The sequence below is a fragment of the Bos taurus genome, chromosome 3, assembly GCF_002263795.3.
Source record: "Bos taurus isolate L1 Dominette 01449 registration number 42190680 breed Hereford chromosome 3, ARS-UCD2.0, whole genome shotgun sequence".
Taxonomy (NCBI): domain Eukaryota; kingdom Metazoa; phylum Chordata; class Mammalia; order Artiodactyla; family Bovidae; genus Bos; species Bos taurus.
Genome location: NC_037330.1, coordinates 16,391,451 through 16,413,358, shown reverse-complemented (window position 1 = coordinate 16,413,358; position 21,908 = coordinate 16,391,451). Strand labels below are relative to the sequence as shown.

At 40.1% G+C, this 21,908-nt stretch overlaps 1 protein-coding gene and 1 pseudogene across 8 annotated transcripts in view; one reads left to right on the top strand and one right to left on the bottom strand.

Annotated features, from left to right (window-relative positions):
* The window catches only part of NUP210L (nucleoporin 210 like), a 102,917-nt gene that overhangs the window by 34,326 nt on the left and 46,683 nt on the right, over positions 1-21,908 (bottom strand). For 7 of the 8 annotated variants that reach the window (XM_059884976.1, XM_002686017.6, XM_059884977.1 and 4 more), the window contains exons 13-17: positions 21,027-21,225; positions 17,330-17,475; positions 13,647-13,868; positions 12,546-12,719; positions 3,302-3,494 (exon numbers count right to left, since the gene is read on the bottom strand). In XM_059884976.1, coding sequence (XP_059740959.1) covers positions 3,302-3,494; positions 12,546-12,719; positions 13,647-13,868; positions 17,330-17,475; positions 21,027-21,225 — 934 coding nt within the window. The remainder of the gene's footprint in view (positions 1-3,301; positions 3,495-12,545; positions 12,720-13,646; positions 13,869-17,329; positions 17,476-21,026; positions 21,226-21,908) is intronic. The other variant, XM_059884980.1, reaches the window with a different exon arrangement.
* LOC785421 (ADP ribosylation factor 1 pseudogene) lies at positions 9,284-11,078 on the top strand (annotated as a pseudogene).

Genomic DNA, 21,908 nt, shown 5'->3' with positions numbered 1-21,908 from the left:
ACAAGAGAAGCTCCCCTCGTGCCGGAACTAGAGAAAGCCCAGCCGCCACAACTAAGACCCAGTGCAGCAAAAAAAATACAAATAAATAAAAAATTAAAAGATAAAAATTAAAAAGTATATAAAGTATTCAGTGTAGTATCTGGCATGTCATAAGAGCTCAATAAATTACTAGACTTAAACTATTTCCAGAAGAATTTTAAGACAGAGTTTTGTATTTATTCTTTAGAAGGATCATTCTGGACAGTAGTATGCAGGATGGATTAGACGGTAGGAGAGACACATGGAGATCAGTTAGGAGGCTACTATGGTGATATAGGATAGAGGTTATGAGGATATTAGTGATGAAGTTAGAGAGGAAGGGATAAAACAAAAAAAAAAAACATTTAGAAAATAAAATGGATGGTATGTGGTGATTCATCATTACAGGGTATAACAAGCATCTCTTTCTTCCCTACCACTTTTTACATTAACTGTATCACATTATCAGTATTTTAATGTTATAGTATCATATACATATGAGTACTATGATATAGTATGTAGTTAAGCCCTTAAATTGGTCCTGAGTATAAATCATGGCATCTGGTCCCATCACTTCATGGGAAATAGATGGGGAAACAGTGGAAACAGTGTCAGACTTTATTTTTTTGGGCTCCAAAATCACTGCAGATGGTGACTGCAGCCATGAAATTAAAAGACGCTTACTTCTTGGAAGAAAAGTTATGACCAACCTAGATAGCATATTCAAAAGCAGAGACATTACTTTGCCAACAAAGGTCTGTCTAGTCAAGGCTATGGTTTTTCCAGTGGTCATGTATGGATGTGAGAGTTGGACTGTGAAGAAAGCTGAGAGCCGAAGAATTAATGCTTTTGAACTGTGGTGTTGGAGAAGACTCTTGAGAGTCCCTTGGACTACAAGGAGATCCAAGGAGTCCATTCTGAAGGAGATCAGCCCTGGGATTTCCTTGGAAGGAATGATGCTAAAGCTGAAACGCCAGTACTTTGGCCACCTCATGCAAAGAGTTGACTCATTGGAAAAGACTCTGATGCTGGGAGGGATTGGAAGCAGGAGAAGGGGACGACAGAGGATGAGATGGCTGGATGGCATCACTGACTCGATGGACGTGAATCTGGGTGAGCTCCGGGAATTGGTGATGGACAGGGAGGCCTGGCGTGCTGTGATTCATGGGGTCGCAAAGAGTCGACATGACTGAGTGACTGAACTGAACTGATAAACTCCCTGGTGGAGGGAGCTTCTTCCCTGGTGGCTCAGAGGGTAAAGGGTCTGCCTGCAATGTGGGAGACCCGGGTTCTATCCCTGGGTCTGGAAGATCCCCTAGAGAAGGAAATGGCAACCCACTCCAGTACTCTTGCCTGGAAAATCCCATGGACAGAGAAGCCTGTTAGGCTACAGTCCGTGTAGGAAAGAGTTGGACGTGACTGAACGACTTCACTTTCACTTATAAACTCCCTGAGGGTAAGGAAAAGATTAAATCTTATTTCTCTAATGTTTCTTTTTATTTTTTATTTTTGGCTGTGCTGGGTCTTTGTTGCTGTGAGCAGGCTTTCTCTAGTTGTGGCGAGTGGGGTCTACTCTTTGTTGTGATGCATGTTGCGGAGCATGGGGTCTAGGCATGGATTCAGTAGTCACGTCACACGGGCATGGTTGTCCTGTGGCATGTTGGATTTTCCAGGATCAGGGATCAAACTTGTGTCCCCTGTATTGGCAGGTGGATTCTTAACTACCACCAGGGAAGTTCCTCTCTGGTGTTTCTTTCTCAATTGAATGGTCACCTAAATGGCAAAATAATTTGAAAAAGAATAGATACATGTATACTTTGTTGTATGCCTGAAAACTAACACAACATTGTTAATCAACTATGCTCCAACATAAAATTTAAAGTTAAAAGAATGAATGGTGGGCTTCCTTGGTGGTCCAGTGGTTAAGAACGCGTCCTGCAATGCCTGGTCCAGGAAGATCCCATATGCTGTGGAGCAACTAAGCCGGTGTGCCACAACTACTGAGCCAGCATTCTAGAGCCCATGAGCTGCAACTCCTGAGTCCATGCACTGCAACTACTGAAGCCCGTGTGCCTAGAGCCTGTGCTTTGCAACAAAAAAGCCACCGCAGTGAGAAGCCCGAACACTTCAATGAAGAAGAGCCCCTGCTGGCCGCAACTAGAGAAAGCCTGTGTGCAGCAACGAAGACTCACCATAGCCAAAAAATAAAATAAATAAATCTTAAAAAAAAAAAATGGTTACCAAATGTTCACACCAGAAACCTAAAATTATCCTTTGAACCATTTTCTTCTTCACTTTTGGGATTAATCTGTGGTAGATTGTTATACTGGGCTTCCCTGGTGGCTCAGTGGTAAAGAATCTGCCTCCAATGCAGGAGAAGTGGGTTTGATTCCTGGGTTGGGAAGACTCCCTAGAGGAAGGCATGGCAACCCACTCTAGTATTCTTGCCAGGAGAATCCCATGGACAGAGGCGTCTAGCGGGCTACAGTCCATGGGGTAGCAGAGTCGGAGCTGACTGAAGCAACTGAGCATGCACTCAGATTGTTATATTAATGGCTTACAGTGGTATCCATGCTCTTGAGTAGTCCTGGCCCACCAAGACTCTGGTTTTGGCCAGGTGACTTGTTTTGGAGAACAGAACCTCAGCAAGTATGATACCAGCAGAGGCTTGATGACTGACTGCCCATGAGGGCTTTTTGCCCTCTTAGAATTTCATCTTGTGCCTCTTGCTCTCTCTCTACGTAAGTCTCATCTTCTATTTCTTCTTTCTGCCTTGCCAGTGTAAATGTTACTTTCTCAGGGCAGCCTTCTTTGATCTAAACTAGGTTAGGTTCTTCTGTTATAAATGCACCCCACATTTTCACTTCAGAACATCTAACACAATTGTAATGTTTAAAGTCTGGTTTTCCCAACTGGACTGTAAGTCTATGAGGGCAGAGGCTGTGAGTGTCTCATTTACCATTAAACCTCCAAGCAGAGGGCCTTACATGTAGAAGTCACTCAATAAACACTGGCTAACAACCGAATAATATTTCCAAAGTTTTAGGCAAATAATAGGCAACCAGTCCATTTAAAAATTAATTTAGTTTTGTGTTCTTGTGAGGAATGTTGGACTCTAGATCCTAACTTTGCAAACAAGGGCATTTACCTTTATGTTTTCTAAAAAATACAAAGATTGAAGATGAATGGTGAGATAGGATAAATAAACTCTCACGCACAGGGAAATACTTAGTGCATAACCATTTAGTAGGTATATAAAAAGATTCATAAATGTTTACAATACCATGTAGCCGGGTCTGCCCACTGCCATCATCCTTTGCTACCATCTCCACTGAATTATAATTTTCAAAATGAGCTAGTGTTTCATTTAAGGATTTCCATTCTAGCATTAGTGAACTGAAATTATCAAACTTTCTCCTGTGTTGATCAAACACTGCCAGTTCTAGGACTGTATCTCTCAGGCTTGATACAGGAATCTATATGAAAATAAAAAGTAAGAAAAGAAAAAAACAAATAGCTTAAGAGGTGGCAAGATATTTCTGAAGCTAGGGATCATGTTTTCTCCCAATATTTTTTGACAGTTTTCAAAGGTACAGATACGTTAAAAGAATGGTATAATGATACCTATATATACTTCATCCCAATTCACCACTTATATTCTCTATCTCTCCCTCTAATTTTACACTCCCTGTGAGTGTATTTGTGTGGGTGTGTGTCTTTTTTTTTTTTTGGCCAAATGATGTAGGTATCATGGCACTTCACCCCTAACTATCTCAACATGCATTTCTTAAGAATGAATAGCAAAAACTATGTTATGTATTATGTATTATAATACATAACAATATTAAACTTAATTAAATGTTATGTATTATACAGTCAGTATTTCAATTTCCCCAAATGCCCCCCAAATGTCTTTTATACCTGTTTAAATTTTTTTCTCTAGATTTGATTTTGATATTCATATGCTCTTGGACAGGATGACCAGGGTGACTCAACATCATAAAAATTTCAGTTGTTCTGACTTTATATATGAATTTAACATAATTCTAACAAAAATTTAAGGGAATCTATATCCACATAGACATAGATTTGAGGGAATTTATGTCCACAAAACAAAGAGGACAAAGAATAACACATTACAGAACTACTGCAGGAAAGTCACTAAACAAATGGCCACTGCAAACAACAATGAAAACCAGTATTACAAAACCTAATTAGTGGGAGAATCTGATTTCAGAGTTGCTACATCATGTTATTTTAAATGTCAAGGTTTCAATTAAAAATTATTTGCAAATGCAAAGAAACAAGAAAGTAGGATCCATACATAGGAAAAAAGAAAACAGCAGTCAATAGAAACTGTCCCTGAGGATGCCCAGATATTAGACTTACTAGATAAAGGCTTTTAATCAACTGTTTTGTTCAAAGAAAGAAAGAAGTCCATGTTTAAATAACTAAAGGAAAGCATAAATATGATGTACCATCATATATAAAATATTAGTAAAGAGACAGAAATTATAAAACAGAACCAAAGAGGAATTCTAAATTGAAAATTATAATAATTGAAATGAAAATTTTACTAGATGAACCCAACAGCAGATAAGAACAGGCAGAAGAAAATATCAGAAAACTTGAAGATCAGTTCAGTTCAGTTGCTCAGTCGTGTCCAACTCTTTGCGACCCCATGGACTATAGCACAACAGGCCTCCCTGTCCATCGCCAACTCCCGGAGTTTACTCAAACTCATGTCCATTGAGTCAGTGATGCCATCCAGGGATATCATCCTCTGTCATCCCCTTCTCCTCTTGCCTTCAATCTTTCCCAGCATCAGGGTCTTTTCCAATGAGTCAGTTCTTCACATCAGGTGGCCAAATTATTGGAATTTCAGCTTTAGCATCAGTCCTTCCAATGAACACCCAGGACTGACCTCCTTTAGGATGGACTGGTTGGATTTCCTTGCAGTCCAAGGGACTCTCAAGAGTCTTCTCCAACACCACAGTTCAAAAGCATCAATTCTTTGGCGCTGAGCTTTCACTGTAGTCCAACTCTCACATCCATGCATGACTACTGGAAAACCCATAGTTTTGACTAGGTAGACCTTTGTTGGCAAAGTAATGTCTCTGCTTTTTAATATACTGTCTAGATTGGTCATAACTTTTTTTCTAAGGAGCAAGCGTCTTTTAATTTCATGGCTGCAGTCACCATCTGCAGTGATTTTGCAGCCCCCCAAAAATAAAGTCTCTCACTGCTTCCACTGTTTATCTATTTGCCATGAAGTGATGGGAGCAGATGCCATGATCTTAGTTTTCTGACTGTTGAGTTTTAAGCCAACATTTTCACTCTTCTCTTTCAATTTCATAGAGAGGCTCTTTAGTTCTTTGCTTTCTGCCATGAGGGTGGTGTCATCTGCATATCTGAAAGTTTGAAAACTTTAGTTGCTCAGTCGTGTCTGACTCTTTGTGACCCCATGGACTGTAGCCTACTAGGCTCCTCTGTCAATGGGATTTTCCAGGCAAGAGTACTGGAGTGGGTTGCCATTTCCTTCTCCAGAGGATCTTCCCAACCCAGGGATCGAACCCAAGTCTCCCACATTGTAGGCAGACACTTTACCGTCTGAGCCACCAGGGAAATCCTCTGCATATCTGAGGTTACTGATATTTTTCCTGGCAATCTTGATTCCAGTTTGTGTTTCATCCAGCCCAGCGTTTCTCACGATGTACTCTTCATATAAGTTAATTAAGCAGGATGACAATATACAGCCTTGATGGACTCCCTTCCCTATTTGGAACCAGTCTGTTGTTCCATGTCCAGTTCTAAGTGTTGCTTCAGGACCTGCAAACAGATTTCTCAAGAGGCAGGTCAGGTGGTCTGGTATTCCCATCTCTTTAAGAATTTTCCAGAGTTTGTTGTGGTCACACAGTCAAAGGCTTTGGCATAGTCAATAAAGCAGAAGTAGATGTTTTTCCGGAACTCTCTTGCTTTTTCGATGATCCAACAGATGTTTGCAATTTATCTCTGGTTCCTCTGCCTTTTCTAAATCCAGCTTGAATAGCTGGAAGTTCATGATTTGTGTACTGTTGAAGCCTGGCTTGGAGAATTTTGAGCATTACTTTACTAGTGTGTGAGATGAGTGCAATTGTGTGGTAGCTAGAACATTCTTTGGCATTGCCTTTCTTGGGGATTGGAATGAAAACTGACCTTTTCCAGTCCTGTGGCCACTGCTGAGTTTTCCAAATGTGCTGGCATATTGAGTGGAGCACTTTCACAGCATCATCTTTCAGGATTTGAAATAGCTCAACTGGAATTCCATCACCTGCACTAGCTTTGTTCGTAATGATGCTTCCTAAAGCCCACTTGACTTCACATTCCAGGATATTTTGCCCTAGATTGATGATCACACCATCATGATTATCTGGGTTGTGAAGATCTTTTTTGTATAGTTCTTCTGTGTATTCTTGCCACCTCTTCTTAATATCTTCAGCTTTTATTAGGTCTATTCCATTTCTGTCCTTTATTGTGCCCATCTTTGCAGGAAATGTTCCCTTGGTATCTCTAATTTTCTTGAAGAGATTTCTAGTCTTTCCCATTCTGATGTTTTCCTCTATTTCTTTGTACTGATCACTGAGGAAGGCTTTCTTATCTGTCCTTTCTATTCTTTGGAACTCTACATTCAAATGGGTATATCTTTCCTTTTCTCCTTTGCGTTTCACTTCTCTTCTATTCACAACTATTTGTAAGGCCTCCTCAGACAATCATTTTGCCTTTTTTGCATTTCTTTTTCTTGGGGATGGTCTTGATCCCTGCCTCCTGCATAATGTCATGGACCTCCGTCTGTAGTTCTTCAGGCATTCTGTCTATCAGATCTAATCCCTTCAATCTGTTTGTCACTTCCACTGTATAATTGTAAGGGAATTGATTTAGGTCATACCTGAATGGTCTAATGGTTTTCCCTACTTTCTGCAATTTAAGTCTGAATTTGGCAATAAGGAGTTCATGATCTGAGCCACAGTCAGCTCCTGGTCTTGTTTTTGCTGACTATGTATAGAGCCTCTCCATCTTTGGCTGCAAAGAATATAATCAATCTGATTTCAATATTGACCATCTGGTGATGTCCAGTGTTCTCTTGTGTTGTTGGAAGAGGGTGTTTGCTATGACCAGTGGGTTCTCTTGGCAAAACTCTGTTAGCCTTTGTCCTGCTTCATTCTGTACTCCAAGGCCAAATTTGCCTATTACTCCAGGTATTTCTTGACTTCCTACTTTTGCATTCCAGTCCCCTATAATGAAAAGGACATCTTTTTTGAACTAGGTTGATGAACGGAAATTTGTATGCAGGTCAGGAAGCAACAGTTAGAACTGGACATGGAGCAACAGACTGGTTCCAAATAGGAAAAGGAGTTCTTCAAGGCTGTATACTGTCACCATGTTTATTTAACTTATATGCAGAGTGCATCATGAGTAACGCTGGACTGGAAGAAGCTCAAGCTGGAATCAAGATTGCCGAGAGAAATATCAATAACCTCAGATATGCAGATGACACCACTCTTATGGCAGAAAGTGAAGAGGAACTCAAAGGCCTCTTGATGAAAGTGAAAGTGGAGAGTGAAAAAGTTGGCTTAAAGCTCAACATTCAGAAAACGAAGATCATGGCATCCACTTCATGGGAAATAGATGGGGAAACAGTGGAAACAGTGTCAGACTTTATTTTTCTAGGCTCCAAAATCACTGCAGATGGTGACTATAGCCATGAAATTAAAAGACGCTTACTCCTTGGAAGGAAAGTTATGACCAACCTAGATAGCATATTCAAAAGCAGAGACATTACTTTGCCAACAAAGGTTCGTCTAGTCAAGGCTATGGTTTTTCCAGTGGTCATGTATGGATGTGAGAGTTGGACTGTGAAGAAGGCTGAGCGCCAAAGAATTGATGCTTTTGAACTGCGGTGTTGGAGAAAACTCTTGAGAGTCCCTTGGACTGCAAGGAGATTCAACCAGTCCATTCTAAAGGAGATCAGCCCTGGGATTTCTTTGGAAGGAATGATGCTAAAGCTGAAACTCCAGTACTTTGGCCACCTCATGCGAAGAGTTGACTCATTGGAAAAGACTCTGATGTTGGGAGGGATTGGGGGCAAGAGGAGAAGGGGACGACAGAGGATGAGATGGCTGGATGGCATCACTGACTCGACGGACATGAGTCTGGGTGAACTCTGGGAGTTGGTGATGGACAGGGAGGCCTGGCGTGCTGCGATTCATGGGGGTCACAAAGAGTCAGACACGACTGAACGACTGATCTGATCTGATCTGATCTGCATGTGTGCTCACGCTTTAGTCGTGTCCAACTCTGTGACCCCAGGGACTGGGGCCCGCTAGGCTCCTCTTTGAATCAGGTTCTCCAGGGAAGAATACTGGAGTGGCTTGCCATTTTCTTCTCCAGGGGATCTTTCCAACGCCTTGATCAAACCCACGTCTCCTGCATTACAGGCGGATTCTTTTTTTTTTAAATAATTTTACTGATTTATTTATACTGCTCTTGGTCTTTGTTGCTGTGCAGGCTTTTCTCTAGCTGTGGCAAGTGGGGATACTCTCTATTGTGGTGCCGGGGCTTCTCACTGCAGTGGCTTCTCTTGTTGCCGAGCATGGGACCCACCTTCAGTTGTTGTGGCTACTAAGCTCTAGAGCACAGGATCAGTAGTTGTGGAGCACGGGCTTAGCTGCTCCACGGCATGTGGGATCTTCCCAGATCAGGGATCACGCCTGTGTTTCCTGCATTGGTAGGCTGTTTCTTTACCATTGGGCCACCAGGGAAGCCCAAGATCTAACAAAAATAGAGGGAATTTGTTGGTAGTAGACCTGCCCTACAAGAAATACTAAAATGAGTCCTTCTAGATAAAATGAAAGGTCACTAGATAGTAACTTGAAAGCCCGTGAAGAAATAAGAGTTTAGTAACAATAACTACATAGGTAAATATATAGAACAGTATAAATATGCTTTTGCTTGTAATTATTTTTCTATCTTATTTAAAATACAAATGCATAAAGCAATAATTATGACTGATGAGCATACATGTATAAAGATATATGACAATAGTTTAAAGAAGAGGAAAGGAAATAGGGCTTTATAGAAATAATAGGTTTCAACCATTATTGAAATTAAGTTGATATTATTCCAAACTAGTTTGTTAAAAGTCAACATGTTAGTTGTAATCCCTAGGGCAATAACTAACAAAATAACTTAAAATAATATAGTCAGGCCGTCAGAGCTGCCATCTTGTGGGAGCGAAACCAACGCCTGCCTCCGAGCAGCATCTGCGCCGCGGCCGCCGAGGGTTTCTCTGGCCAGTGTTGCCCCCACTGGTCTGCAGCATGGGTAATATCTTTGCAAACCTCTTCAAGGGCCTTTTTGGCAAAAAAGAAATGCGCATTCTCATGGTGGGCCTAGATGCTGCGGGAAAGACCACCATCCTGTACAAACTGAAGCTGGGTGAAATTGTGACCACCATTCCCACTATTGGCTTCAACGTGGAGACTGTGGAGTACAAGAACATCAGCTTCACTGTGTGGCACGTGGGTGGCCAGGACAAGATCCGGCCTCTGTGGCGCCACTACTTTCAAAACACACAAGGTCTCATCTTTGTGGTTGACAGCAATGACAGAGAGCGTGTGAATGAGGCCCGTGAGGAGCTCATGAGGATGTTGGCAGAAGACGAGCTCAGGGACGCCGTTCTGCTCTTGTTTGCTAACAAACAGGACCTCCCTAATGCCATGAACGCGGCCGAGATCACGGACAAGCTGGGCCTGCACTCTCTGCGCCACAGGAACTGGTACATTCAGGCCACCTGTGCCACCAGTGGGGACGGGCTTTACGAGGGACTGGACTGGCTGTCCAATCAGCTCCGGAACCAGAAATGAGCTGTAATCCTCTCTCCTCCCCTCTCACTCCCTCCTTCTACCCTCGCTTTACTCTCATGTGGCAAACGTGCCCCTGTGGTGTGAGTGCCAGAAGCTGTCTCCACGGTCGGTCACAGTGTGCTTCACCATGCTGTAAATGTGCAGACGCAGCCTGCAGCTGGGTTTTTATTTAATGTAAATAGTTTTTGTTCCCAATGAGGCAGTTTCTGGTACTCCTATGCAATATTACTCAGCTTTTTTTATTGTAAAAAGAAAATCAACCCACTGTTTAGTACTGAGAAGGGATTTTAGGCACACGGGTCATCCAGGAGTTGTGTGTCAGACGAGCCCAATACTCCTCCTCTGGGCTTTAGATCTGTGTTGAGATCCATTTTGGTGGTTGGTTTTTAACCCAAACTCAGTGCATTTTTTAAAATAGTTACAAATACAAAATAAGGAGAACACTTGAACACACAGAAGGGAGAAATGTGCCTAATGTAGGTTCTGCGGTAACGGCCTGAGTCCAATCCACCGGTGGTCTGTTTCCCGTTGGGAACATGAAACGGGGCAGAACCAGCCATGATATCCATTCTGCATGGTCACAATAGGGTCCCTGTGATTTGCTCTGTCTCGGGTCCTCCCACACCCCATAGCGTTTGTGCTTGTATTTGTGCATACATGGCTGCCCAGGAGATGGGGTGGAGGCTGCAGCCACCGTTCTCAGAGCCCTTGGAAGAGCCCTGGGCTTTTCTCGGGTCAGCATGGGCACTTTGGTTGGGACGCCCTGGCTGGAGCGGGAGCCCTGCAGCCCCCTTGCTTGCCTGCTCCGGGCTCTCTGGGGTCTCACCAGCAGGAGTGCGGGTGGTCATCCTGGAGCCCCAGCCCCTCAGAGCCCCTGTCCACATGTGCTTTCACCCCCTCAGCCTGCAAGGGCCAGATTTGCCACTGAAGATGATAACCTCTACTTCTTTCTTTTGTATTTTGATAAACACTGAAGAAGCTGGAGCTGTTAAACTTTATCTTGGGGAAAACCTCAGAGCTGGTTTATTTGGTGTCGTGGAACCTCTTACTGCTTTCAGTACACAGTTAGTAATCAACTGTTTTGTATACTTGTTTTCAGTTTTCATTTCGACAAACAAGCACTGTAATTACAGCTATTAGAATAAAATCTCTTAACTATTTAAAAAAATAAATAATATAGTCAAAGAAAGGACAAGAGGATTAAAATGTACAGTATAAAATATCTACTTAACACAAAAAAGGAAGAAATGGAAGAAAAAACAAAAAAAACATAAGATAAATGGTAAAATGGTAGCTATAAATCCAATCTTATTGGTAATTATGCTAATTGTAAATAGATTACACACTGATCAGAATCCCCTGCATTGGGATCTTGGAGTCTTAGCTACTGGACCACCAGGGAAGTCCAAGTGCTTTGTTAAAAGGTGAATAATTTATAAAGTTCAAATAATAGTATTTAATGTTGAATTTGGGTCTGAAAAAAAAAATGACTCCCTAACCTGCAATATCTCATATGTTCTCTTACAATGAAAAGGCAGTGTAGCAAAAAAAGTTAGTAATGTGCTTTGGAGTTAGACATAAGATGCTACTTTCTAGCTTTATGACCTTGGGAAAATTATTCAACTTTTAGGATCCTTAGTTTCTTCATCTGTAAAATGGGGATAATTAATGCATTGTTCTGTTCTGCAAAATCTCAGAAATGACTTATTTTCTCCTACGCTTGAAATCATAGTTAACCTCACGTAGTGTATAGTTTGGGCTTCCCTGGTGGCTCAGACAGTAGAGAATCCACCCACAATGCAGGAGACTTGGGTTCAATCCCTGAGTCGGAAAGATCCCTTGGAGAAGGAGATGGCAACCCACTCTAGTAATCTTGCCTGGAGAATTCCATGGACAGAGATGCCTGGAGGCTACAGTCCATGGGGTCACAGAGTCAGATATTACTGGGGGACTAACACTCACTTTCACTTTCTGATGTTCTAGTTTCTAGGTTAAATAACTCATTTATTCCTTAATCCTTGTTGCCTAACTTCTAGCTACATTATTGGTTATCACTATTTTTCATATCAGTTTGGAGTAGAGGTGAATTCAATATGTTACTGATAATGCTAATAAAAAGGTTTAGTAGGGAAGGATACTAGCAAAACAATTTGGTAGTTCTCAATTATCTGTTGTCATAAGGTGGCGCTAGTGGTAAAGAACCTGACTGCCAATACAGGAGCCATAAGAGATGTGGGTTCCATCCCTGGGTTGGGAAGATCCCCTGGAGGAGGGCATGGCAACCCACCCCAGTATTCTTGCCTGGAAAATCCCACGGACAGAAGTATGGACTGTAGCCTGGCGGGCTACAGTCCATAGGATCACAAAGAGTCAGACAAGACTGAGGTGACTTAGTTCGCATGCATGCACCTAAGTACAACAAGCAAAGTCACTGTCACTAAGTATAGCCAACTATAACCACTTCTCAGACACTATCAGAGACTGGATAATACATAAATAAAAGGGTTTCCTTAAATTCAATTCAATTCAATTCCTTAAATTCAATAAGACAAAAGCTGTATTTCCGACCATTTATGTCAAAGCATGGGAGACAAAGGGCAAGTTGGTTGAAAACACCATACTTACCAGTTGTTTGTTGTGCTGTGGCAGAGGACATGGCTGGGCACCAGCTGGCACCTTATATACTGGAGTTATAGACATGCTCGCAGGGTGGGCACATAGGAAGCGTACCTGCACAACCTCTACAGCTGGACTAGGGTTCAGGACACCTGGATGATTTCCAATCTGAAATGTCAGGATCTTTAAGAAAACACAAGGGCAAGAGGTAGACACCTGATATCATAGAAACAAAGGGAAGATTAAAAAAAATCTAACCGACCAATTACTTCAGTCTTTTCCTTCACCAAACCTTTGTTACCAGTTGGTAAAAACTAATTTGTGTTTCAACTCATTTCTGATGTAAATACTAATTAATAATAGGATGTAAAAACAAAAAGTTAGAGAGCTTCAAAAGGGGATAACTAGGCTTGAAATCACTAGTAGCTAGTCATACTATACAGAATAGTTCACTAGAGATATTACAATGAACCTCATTTGAATATAACACAGTTCTTATTAAGTTAAAATCATATATGGATTCCCTGAGGATTGGTTAGCTGGGCTATGCTTCATAGTCATACGTTACATTCTCAATCTTGGTCAATCTGAAAACCTTTGTTATTGGCCTTGGTCTACCAAGGTATAGCTATGGTTAAAGCCATCACTACCTCTAAAAATAACCAAAACTAATTCAACTGATAAAGGGAAATATATTAATTACTCATATCAGCAAAGATCCAACTGGTTCTTCAAAACTGATAAACATAGATGACACTTAAAATTTCCCTTCCTCACATTCTTTGGAGATGAAAAACTATATATCCTCTAGTCTATACAACAAGGAGTTGAATTATAGTGATAAAATGATTGAAATAAACTCCCTGCTACAAAAAGATCTTGAACTATTTGGTTAGTGAACTGTTAGAATTTTCAAATGAGCAAACCAAAACCTTTGGATACATTTAAAGGATAGTAAGGTTTAAAAATCAGATCTCTTAGTCAACAATGAGAATTTTCCTATCTAGTCCATACACTAAATCCATTAGCAGCTGAAAAGGGATGGCTAGAAGGATGAAAGACTTAGCGTACTGTTGCTAAAAGAAATGTTAGAAAAGATCATTTTCCTACTTGTTCCCCTAAATCCAGGCACAGGACCCGATAGATGTACTGATTCTGTTTTCTTTTAGCTGGCAGTCGGACTTGTGTTATTCTAATTTTCTCTGTCTTCTCCATGCTCAGCTCCAGAAAGAATCGTGAGGGCTCGAGGATCCATGGCTGAGGGCCCCCTTCAAATATCATTTCCTTTACAGAGTGCCATGTCACCAATGCCACTTCCACAGGGTTTAGAGCCTGATGACATTTAAAGAAATTAATCCCTAACTGGTTAGAGAATTCAACAGTTTTCTAAAGTGAAAAACTGGTTATAATGTAAAAGACAGTAGATTTAATTTCCAAATTAGGAGACATGTGTGTCATGCTTCTTATTTGGAATGGTTCTCAATCTCTGTTCTAATTTGGATCCCACCTATCATTCAACCAAATTCATGTGTCACCCTATCCATTAATTTGTCTAATGATTCCAGACCACAACTACTTCTATATCCTCTAAGCTCCTATAGTATTTATTACTACCATTCATCTGTATACTTATTTATTCCCTTATGCTATTTAAATGTGTCAAATTTTCATAAATATACATCTGATAATTCTTCTTAACTCTCTAGTTACATAAACTTAAGGGAAAAGATTTTATACCCCAAATTTTTAAAATAATCTCTCTTCCTCAGTGGAATTTAGTATGATGTTGGACACATAAGAGGCATTTGAATAAATAACTGCATAAACATTTTTTCTTTTTTTAAAAACTTGAAGTATAGTTGGCATATAACATTATACTTGTTTCAGGTGTGCACCATAATGATTTGATATTTGTATACACCGGAAAATAATCACAATGTTTAGGTACCATCTGTCATATTGCATAAGAATTTTATTTTATTTTTTATTTCTGGCTGCAGTGTGCAGGCTTCTCATTGCAATGGGCTCTCACTGCGAAGCATGGGCTCTAGGTGCACAGGCTCCAGCAGTTGCAGCACGTGGGCTCAGTGGTTGCAGCACACAGGCTTAATTGCCTGGCAGCATATGGGATCTTCCCAGACTAGGGGTTGAACTCATGTTCCCTACATTGGCAGGCGCATTCTCAACCCACTGGACCACCAGAGAAGTCCCTGTATAAGAATCTTAAGTGGATATTTTACTGAAGTATCAAAGAATTCTTACCATAAAAATCTGAATATAATACATCTATACAGTTCATCTGTTTCTCAAAGAACTCTCACCTAAGAGGTAGTCAAGACAGGTATTATTCACTCCAGTATCCAGAGGAGTTGTATTCTACTTAAAAGATGAGGAAACTGGTTTTAGGGGAATGGAGTATTCTCAAAGTGTAGGTTAGTTTTGTATGGCACACAGTGTCTATAACAATGACTAAGTTGCAAAATGAAATATATAGTTGAAGCAATCATTTCAAAAATGTAAGCAAACTATGTTTTAGTATTTCTTCTCTGAACTAGTCAATCATATATATATGATTCATATATACTGAATATTCACATATTCATATATAGTGAATACTATTAACATTAAAATTCCTCTAACGGCAGTATTTCTCTTGAAAATGTATACATAATTCAATTAAATAAGTATTCATTGATGGCCTACTGGTGATATAGTAATATCAACAGAAAGCCAATATAAAGCCCTGCCTCACAGTGAAGCTAATAGTCTGGAAAAGACAGATCTGAAGTAGGTAAAGAGTATAATGAGTGTTACAAAAAGGCACAGCAGAGAGTGCCAAAACAAACCTCAAATAGAAGAAATTAAACTAGTCAGAGGCTTCATGGAAAGTTTCCCTGAGAAAGCAAAACTAGAGTTATTCCTTGTTCCTAGATGTATATAGTCTAAAACTAATCAGATAAACTGAATTGGACAGATACATAAGAACAAACTGAGAACTATATAATGTACTAAAACATAATGATAACAAAAGTAAAACATACATGTATTTTTCAGCAGCTAAAAAAAAATATATGACCAAAGAACTAGGTAGAAATAGAAAATCATCTTACTTCTTTTAAGGAGAGTTTTCATTTAGAGGAGATCTGATTTGTGAGACATTCAGTAAATATAAAATTAGGGTAAGGATAATGATAAAACTAAGACAAAACCTTATGAAATGACAATGAACTGCAGCCAAGCACTCTCACTTAATTAGGCAAGAAGGATAATTCAACCACTAAGAGGATGAATGAACTATGCTCAGACTGTATGTTTAATCGAGACTAGGGAATTCCTTGGTGGTCCAGTGGTTAAGAATCCATCTGCCAGTGCAGAGGACACGGGTTCAATCCCTGGTCTGGGAAGATCCCAGGTGCTGTGGGCCAACTAAGGCCATGTGCCACAACTACTGAGCTCATGTGCAGCAACCACTGGGTCCCGAGGGCCTAGAGCCTGTGCTCTGCAACAAGAGAAGCCACCACAATGAGAAGCCTGCATACCACAACAAACAGCAGCCCTGAGAAAGCTTGCATGCAGCAACAAAGACCCAGTACAGCCAAAAATAAATAAATAAGTAGGCTGTACAATGTACAAAGAGGCCAACTCAAAAATGCAAGTTTTAATGAACAAGTTACCTTTTTCAAATTAACAGCTTATCTTGCTTCTTTCACCAATGTTAACATTTCCGCTATGGATGCCTCCTGTTTGCAAGAGGCATTGAGTCAGGTTTCTCAGTATGTATCAGCAAGAACTTGTAGACATCCATTTTAGTTCCTGAAGGATTCAAATATGTAGAAAGCATGCCAGGCTCTATCTACTTTTATTTTGAACTGCCACCTGTCATAATCTCCCAATTTTAATGGCCAGTCTTTGGGATCCAAAATAATGACTGTTGTGCTGAGAATTCATAAGTATAAAGGGTAAAAAGATAATTGATTTCTCTCCCTGGTATGGAAGGCTTTCTTTCAGAGTTCTTCAAAAGACAGTATACTAATCAGTTCTTCAGTTGCTAAGTTGTGTCCGACTTTTTGTGACCCCATGGACTGCAGCACAACAGGCTTCCCTGTTGTTCACCAGGTCCTGGAGCTTACTCAAACTCATGTCCATCGAGTCAGTGATGGACATTCATTCAACCATCTAATCCTCTGTCGTCCCCTTCTCCTCCTGCCTTCAATCTTTCCCAGCATCAGGGTCTTTTCCAATGAGTCAGTTCTTCGCATAAGGTGGCCAAAGTATTGGAGTTTCAGCTTCAGCATCAATCCTTTCATTAAATATTCAGGACTGATTTCCTTTAGGATTGACTTGTTTGATCTCCTTGCAGTCCAAAGGACTCTGAAGAGTCTTCTCCAACATCAAAGTTCAAAAAATAGAGTATACTAATATTCTATATCTTATGCAGGGTAGTGTTACAAAGATATATACATATGTGAAAATTCAAATAATACCTTAAGATTACCGTACTTTACTATAATTTTTTTATACCTCAGTTAAAAGAGAGGAAAGAAAGGGGAATATCTAAAATTTGCTGATACAACTTATAAATATTTCTGTGGCAGAAACGTAAGAGCATAACCTTTGTGATACTGAAATTTGATGATGGTGCTGTAGATCTAGAAACAAGAGAGTGTTGAGTAAGGAAGAACACAAATATCACTGATCTTTAATAGAGATCACAGATAGCTGCTGAAGTCCCCAGGTGGACATAGTAGGGTCCATGAAAAGATATGCCAATTCCTTAGAATGAACTATCTCACCTTTAGGGGTTCATAAGCAGCAAATGTGGCACTGCTTTCCAAGTACTCTTCATAATCAGTCACACTAACGGTTACCAAAGTATGGCCAAGAGATTTGGCTGCTATATGTGTACTAGAACAGTGTGCTGGTCCTGGTCTTTGAATACCTGAAAATCAAAAAATGACTTTAGTAGGGTAATAAGCAATCAATCTTCAAGGAAGATTGAAAGTTTATAGAAATATAAGAATTTTAATATATCAAAAAATTCTTAATCTCATACACTATTATGCATCAATTATTTATATTAAGTTGATATATAAAAGTATGTTCTATAAAAGAAAGTCTATAGAAATATAAGAATTTTAATATATCAAAAAATTCTTAATCTCATACACTATTATGCACCAATTATTTATATTAAGTTGATATATAAAAGTATGTTCTTTCTATTAACAAATTTATATCATGTAAGACACAATTCTATGTAAGGTAAGGATACAAGCATGAACAAGAATCCTGACCTCAAGGCACATATAGTTTAACAGGGGAATGAACATTTAAATAAACTATTAGTAGAAAATGATAAGCATTACAAAAGTTTAGAAAACAGAATAATTATTTTTAGCTGGAAAGATCAAGAAAGATTTATATATCTGCGTGCATGCTCAGTCTCTCAGTCATGTCTGACTCTTTGCAACCCCATGGCTTCTCTTTCCATAGGATTCTCCAGGCAAGAATACTGGAGTGGGTTGCTATTTCCTCCTCCAGGGGATCTTCCCAACCCAGGGATTGAACTCATGTCTCCTGTGTCTCCTGCACTGGCAGGTGGATTCTTTACCACTGAGAAACCTGGGAAGCTCCCTTAGATATGTAGAAGAGGGTATCTTAAGCTGACAAATGAACAAAGATAGAAATATAAATAAGATACAAATGCATATATGAAAGAAATACATGGGAAATTTTAACTATATTTCAGTTCAGTTCAGTTTAGTCGCTCAGTTGTGTCCAACTCTTTGCGACCCCGTGAATCGCAGCACACAGGCCTCCCTGTCCATTACCAACTCCCGGAGTCCACTTAAACTCACGTCCATCGAGTAGGTGATGCCATTCCGCCATCTCATCCTCTGTCGTCCTCTTCTCCTCCTGCCCCCAATCCCTCCCTGCATCAGTCTTTTCCAATGAGTCAACTCTTCGCATGAGGTGGCCAAAGTACTGGAGTTTCAGCTTTAGCAATCATTCCTTCCAAAGAAATCCCAAGGCTGATCTCCTTCAGAATGGACTGGTTGGATCTCCCTGCAGTCCAAGGGACTCTCAAGAGTCTTCTCCAACACCACAGTTCAAAAGCATCAATTCTTCGGCACTCAGCCTTCTTCACAGTCCAACTCTCACATCCATACATGACCACAGGAAAAACCATAGCCTTGACTAGACAGACCTTTGTTGGCAAAGTAATGTCTCTGCTTTTGAATATGCTATCTAGGTTGGTCATAACTTTTCTTCCAAGGAGTAAGCGTCTTTTAATTTCATGGCTGCAATCACCATCTGCAGTGATTTTGGAGCCCAGAAAAATAAAGTCTGACACTGTTTCCACTGTTTCCCCATCTATTTCCCATGAAGTGATGGGACCAGATGCCATGATCTTTGTTTTCTAAATGTTGAGCTTTAAGCCAACTTTTCACTCTCCTCTTTCACTTTCATCAAGAGGCTTTTCAGTTCCTCTTCACTTTCTGCCATAAGGGTAGTATCATCTGCATATCTGAGGTTATTGATATTTCTCCTGGCAATCTTGATTCCAGCTTGAGCTTCTTCCAGCCCAGCGTTTCTCATGATGTACTCTGCATATAAGTTAAATAAGCAGGGTGACAATATACAGCCTTGATGAACTCCTTTTCCTATTTGGAACCAGTCTGTTGTTCCATGTCCAGTTCTAACTGTTGCTTCCTGACCTGCATATAGGTTTATATGAGGTCAAAGCTTCATATAAAGTTCCAAATGAAGTTCCAAAAAGTAGGCTGGGTTATATTGTAGAGGGCCTTGAATACTAAAAGGATTTTGGCTGTTGTCCAGTGGCAATGAAAAGCTTCTCAAAATTTTTGAGCAGGAAAATTAATATTGAAATTGAGTTTCATGAAGATCTATCTTGTAGCCATGATTATCAAAGGCAAGAATTAGGAGGATATTGTTACAGTCTCAGTGAGAGATAATGAAGGCCTAAAAATGTGGAAGGCAATGGCACCCCACTCCAGTACTCTTGCCTGGAAAGTCCCATGGGCTGAGGAGCCTGGTAGGCTGCAATCCATGGGGTCGCAAAGAGTCGGACACGACTGAAGAACTTCACTTTCACTTTTCACTTTCATGCATTGGAGAAGGAAATGGCAACTTTCTCCAGTGTTCTTGCCTGGAGAATCCCAGGGACAAGGGGAGCCTGGTGGGCTGCCGTCTATGGGGTCGCACAGAGTCGGACACGACTGAAGTGACTTAGCAGCAAAAATGAGGAACCTAAGAACTGAGGTGAGCTGAGAGATATTATACAGCATAATTAGCAAGGGTAAAAGAGAAGTCCAAGTTGATATCAATCTTACGGATCTATAGGGGTTCCCTTGTACCCTTGTAAGTCAGTTGGTAAAGAATCTGCCTGTAATGCAGGAGACCTGGCTTCGATTTCTGGGTCAAGAAGATCCCCTGGAGAAGGAAATGGCAACCCACTCCAGTATTCTTGCCTGGAGAATCCCATGGACAGAGGAGCCTGGCAGGCTACAGTCTATGGGGTCACAAGAGTCAGAGATGATGTATTGTGAGATTTAAATGAGTTAATATGTGAAAAGTATTCATAATAGAGTCTGGCAAATAGTAAATGCCAAATAAATGTTAGATGCTACTACTGTCATTATTACTGAAAAAACGATGGTGATCAGGATCAAGTATGAAGTTCCATAACAGTAAATGATACTGATCTTTATGAATAGCTTATTCATATTATTTTCTTATTAAAAAGATATTTTCTTTTTTAGAATAAATTTAATATATATATAAATTAAATGGCACTAAATTCCTCTTAGAAAGAGGTATAGTACATAATTAAAGAAAGAAAGAAAGAAAAGAGTTTGCAGCTGGAAAGAGAAGGCCTTGATATGACTAAAAACTGATATTGTCTGGCCACAATGAACTCTGGACATTTTATTCTATTTCTGTGCCTTTGTTTCTAACATCACATTATAATACCTAAGGCAGTTGACAGAATAAATAAAAGTATTATAAAGAAAGGTAATATGTGAATTTAACTTTTAAATTTTTTGGCTGCAACTTGCAGCTTGTGGGATCTTAGTTTCCCAAAAGAAAGAAAGTGAAGTTGTTCAGTCGTGTCTGACTCTTTGCAACCCCATGGACTGTAGCCTACCAGGCTCCTCTGTCCATGGAATTTTCCATGCAAGAGTACTGGACTGGGTTGCCATTTCCTTCTCCAGGGGATCTTCCTGACCCAGGGATTGAACCCGGGTCTCCCGCATTGCAGGCAGATGCTTTATCATCTGAGCCACCAGAGAAGCCCGCCAGGGACTAAAACCAGGCCCTTGGCAGTGAAAGCCCAGAGTCTCAATCACTAGACCACTATGGAACCCCCAGTATGCGAATTTAGACTATAATTCATAGTTTCTGAATTGTTGATTGGTCCTTTAATTCAAAGACAAAGAAAGGAAAAAATAAAAAGCCTACTCTCACCTTCTTTGAGAAGAGTAAAGACTCCTTGCTTATCCATGTTCAAATCCAAGGATAAATGAGAGCAGTCTGTGAATGCGATGGCCTCTTTGGTTTCCTTATTTACATGATACATTGCAATGGGGATTTCTATAATCTGGCCAATCTCTACATCAGCATGAAATGGTAACAGTTCCATCTTGTTCAGTCTCAGAACATATATCTGAGGGGAAAAAAATTAATCTTTCAAGAAAGTTACATTAGGAAAATCTTAGACAAAAGCATTCCTTAAATATTTAAATACACATATATATATAACATATATATATATACACATATGTTTTGCATATAAAAACAGAAACTATGTACCATTTATATGCATATATAGGTGTGTGTGTGTGTCAGGTGCTGAACCTGTCACTCACTTCATTCCTTAATCAATCAACTTCTCTAATGCATGTAATACCTCTCAGTGGGAGTCTGCCAAAATATGAGCACTGCACAATTTTCTTGACTTTTGTAAACTAAGAATGGTCTTTTAAAGTGTTGTAAAATAAAAAGCAACAATGACAAACGACTATGAGATAAAGACTGTATGTGGCCTATAAATACTAACACATTTACTATCTGATCTTTTTTATATAAAAAGTTTGCTGACCTCTGATATAGAACACTCTTTCTTGATATCTTAAAAAAATCTTTTTTTTTTTCTCTTTTTTGCTATAGATTGAAGGTCTCCCTCCAAATTCATATGTAGAAATTCTAACCCCCAAAGTGATGGTATTAGGAGATGGGGCCTTTGGGAGGTGGTTAGGTCCTGAGAGTGGAGTTCCCACAGATGGAATTAATGCCCTTAAACAAGGAACCCCTGGGGCTCCCTAGTCCCTTGTGCCATATGTGGTTAAG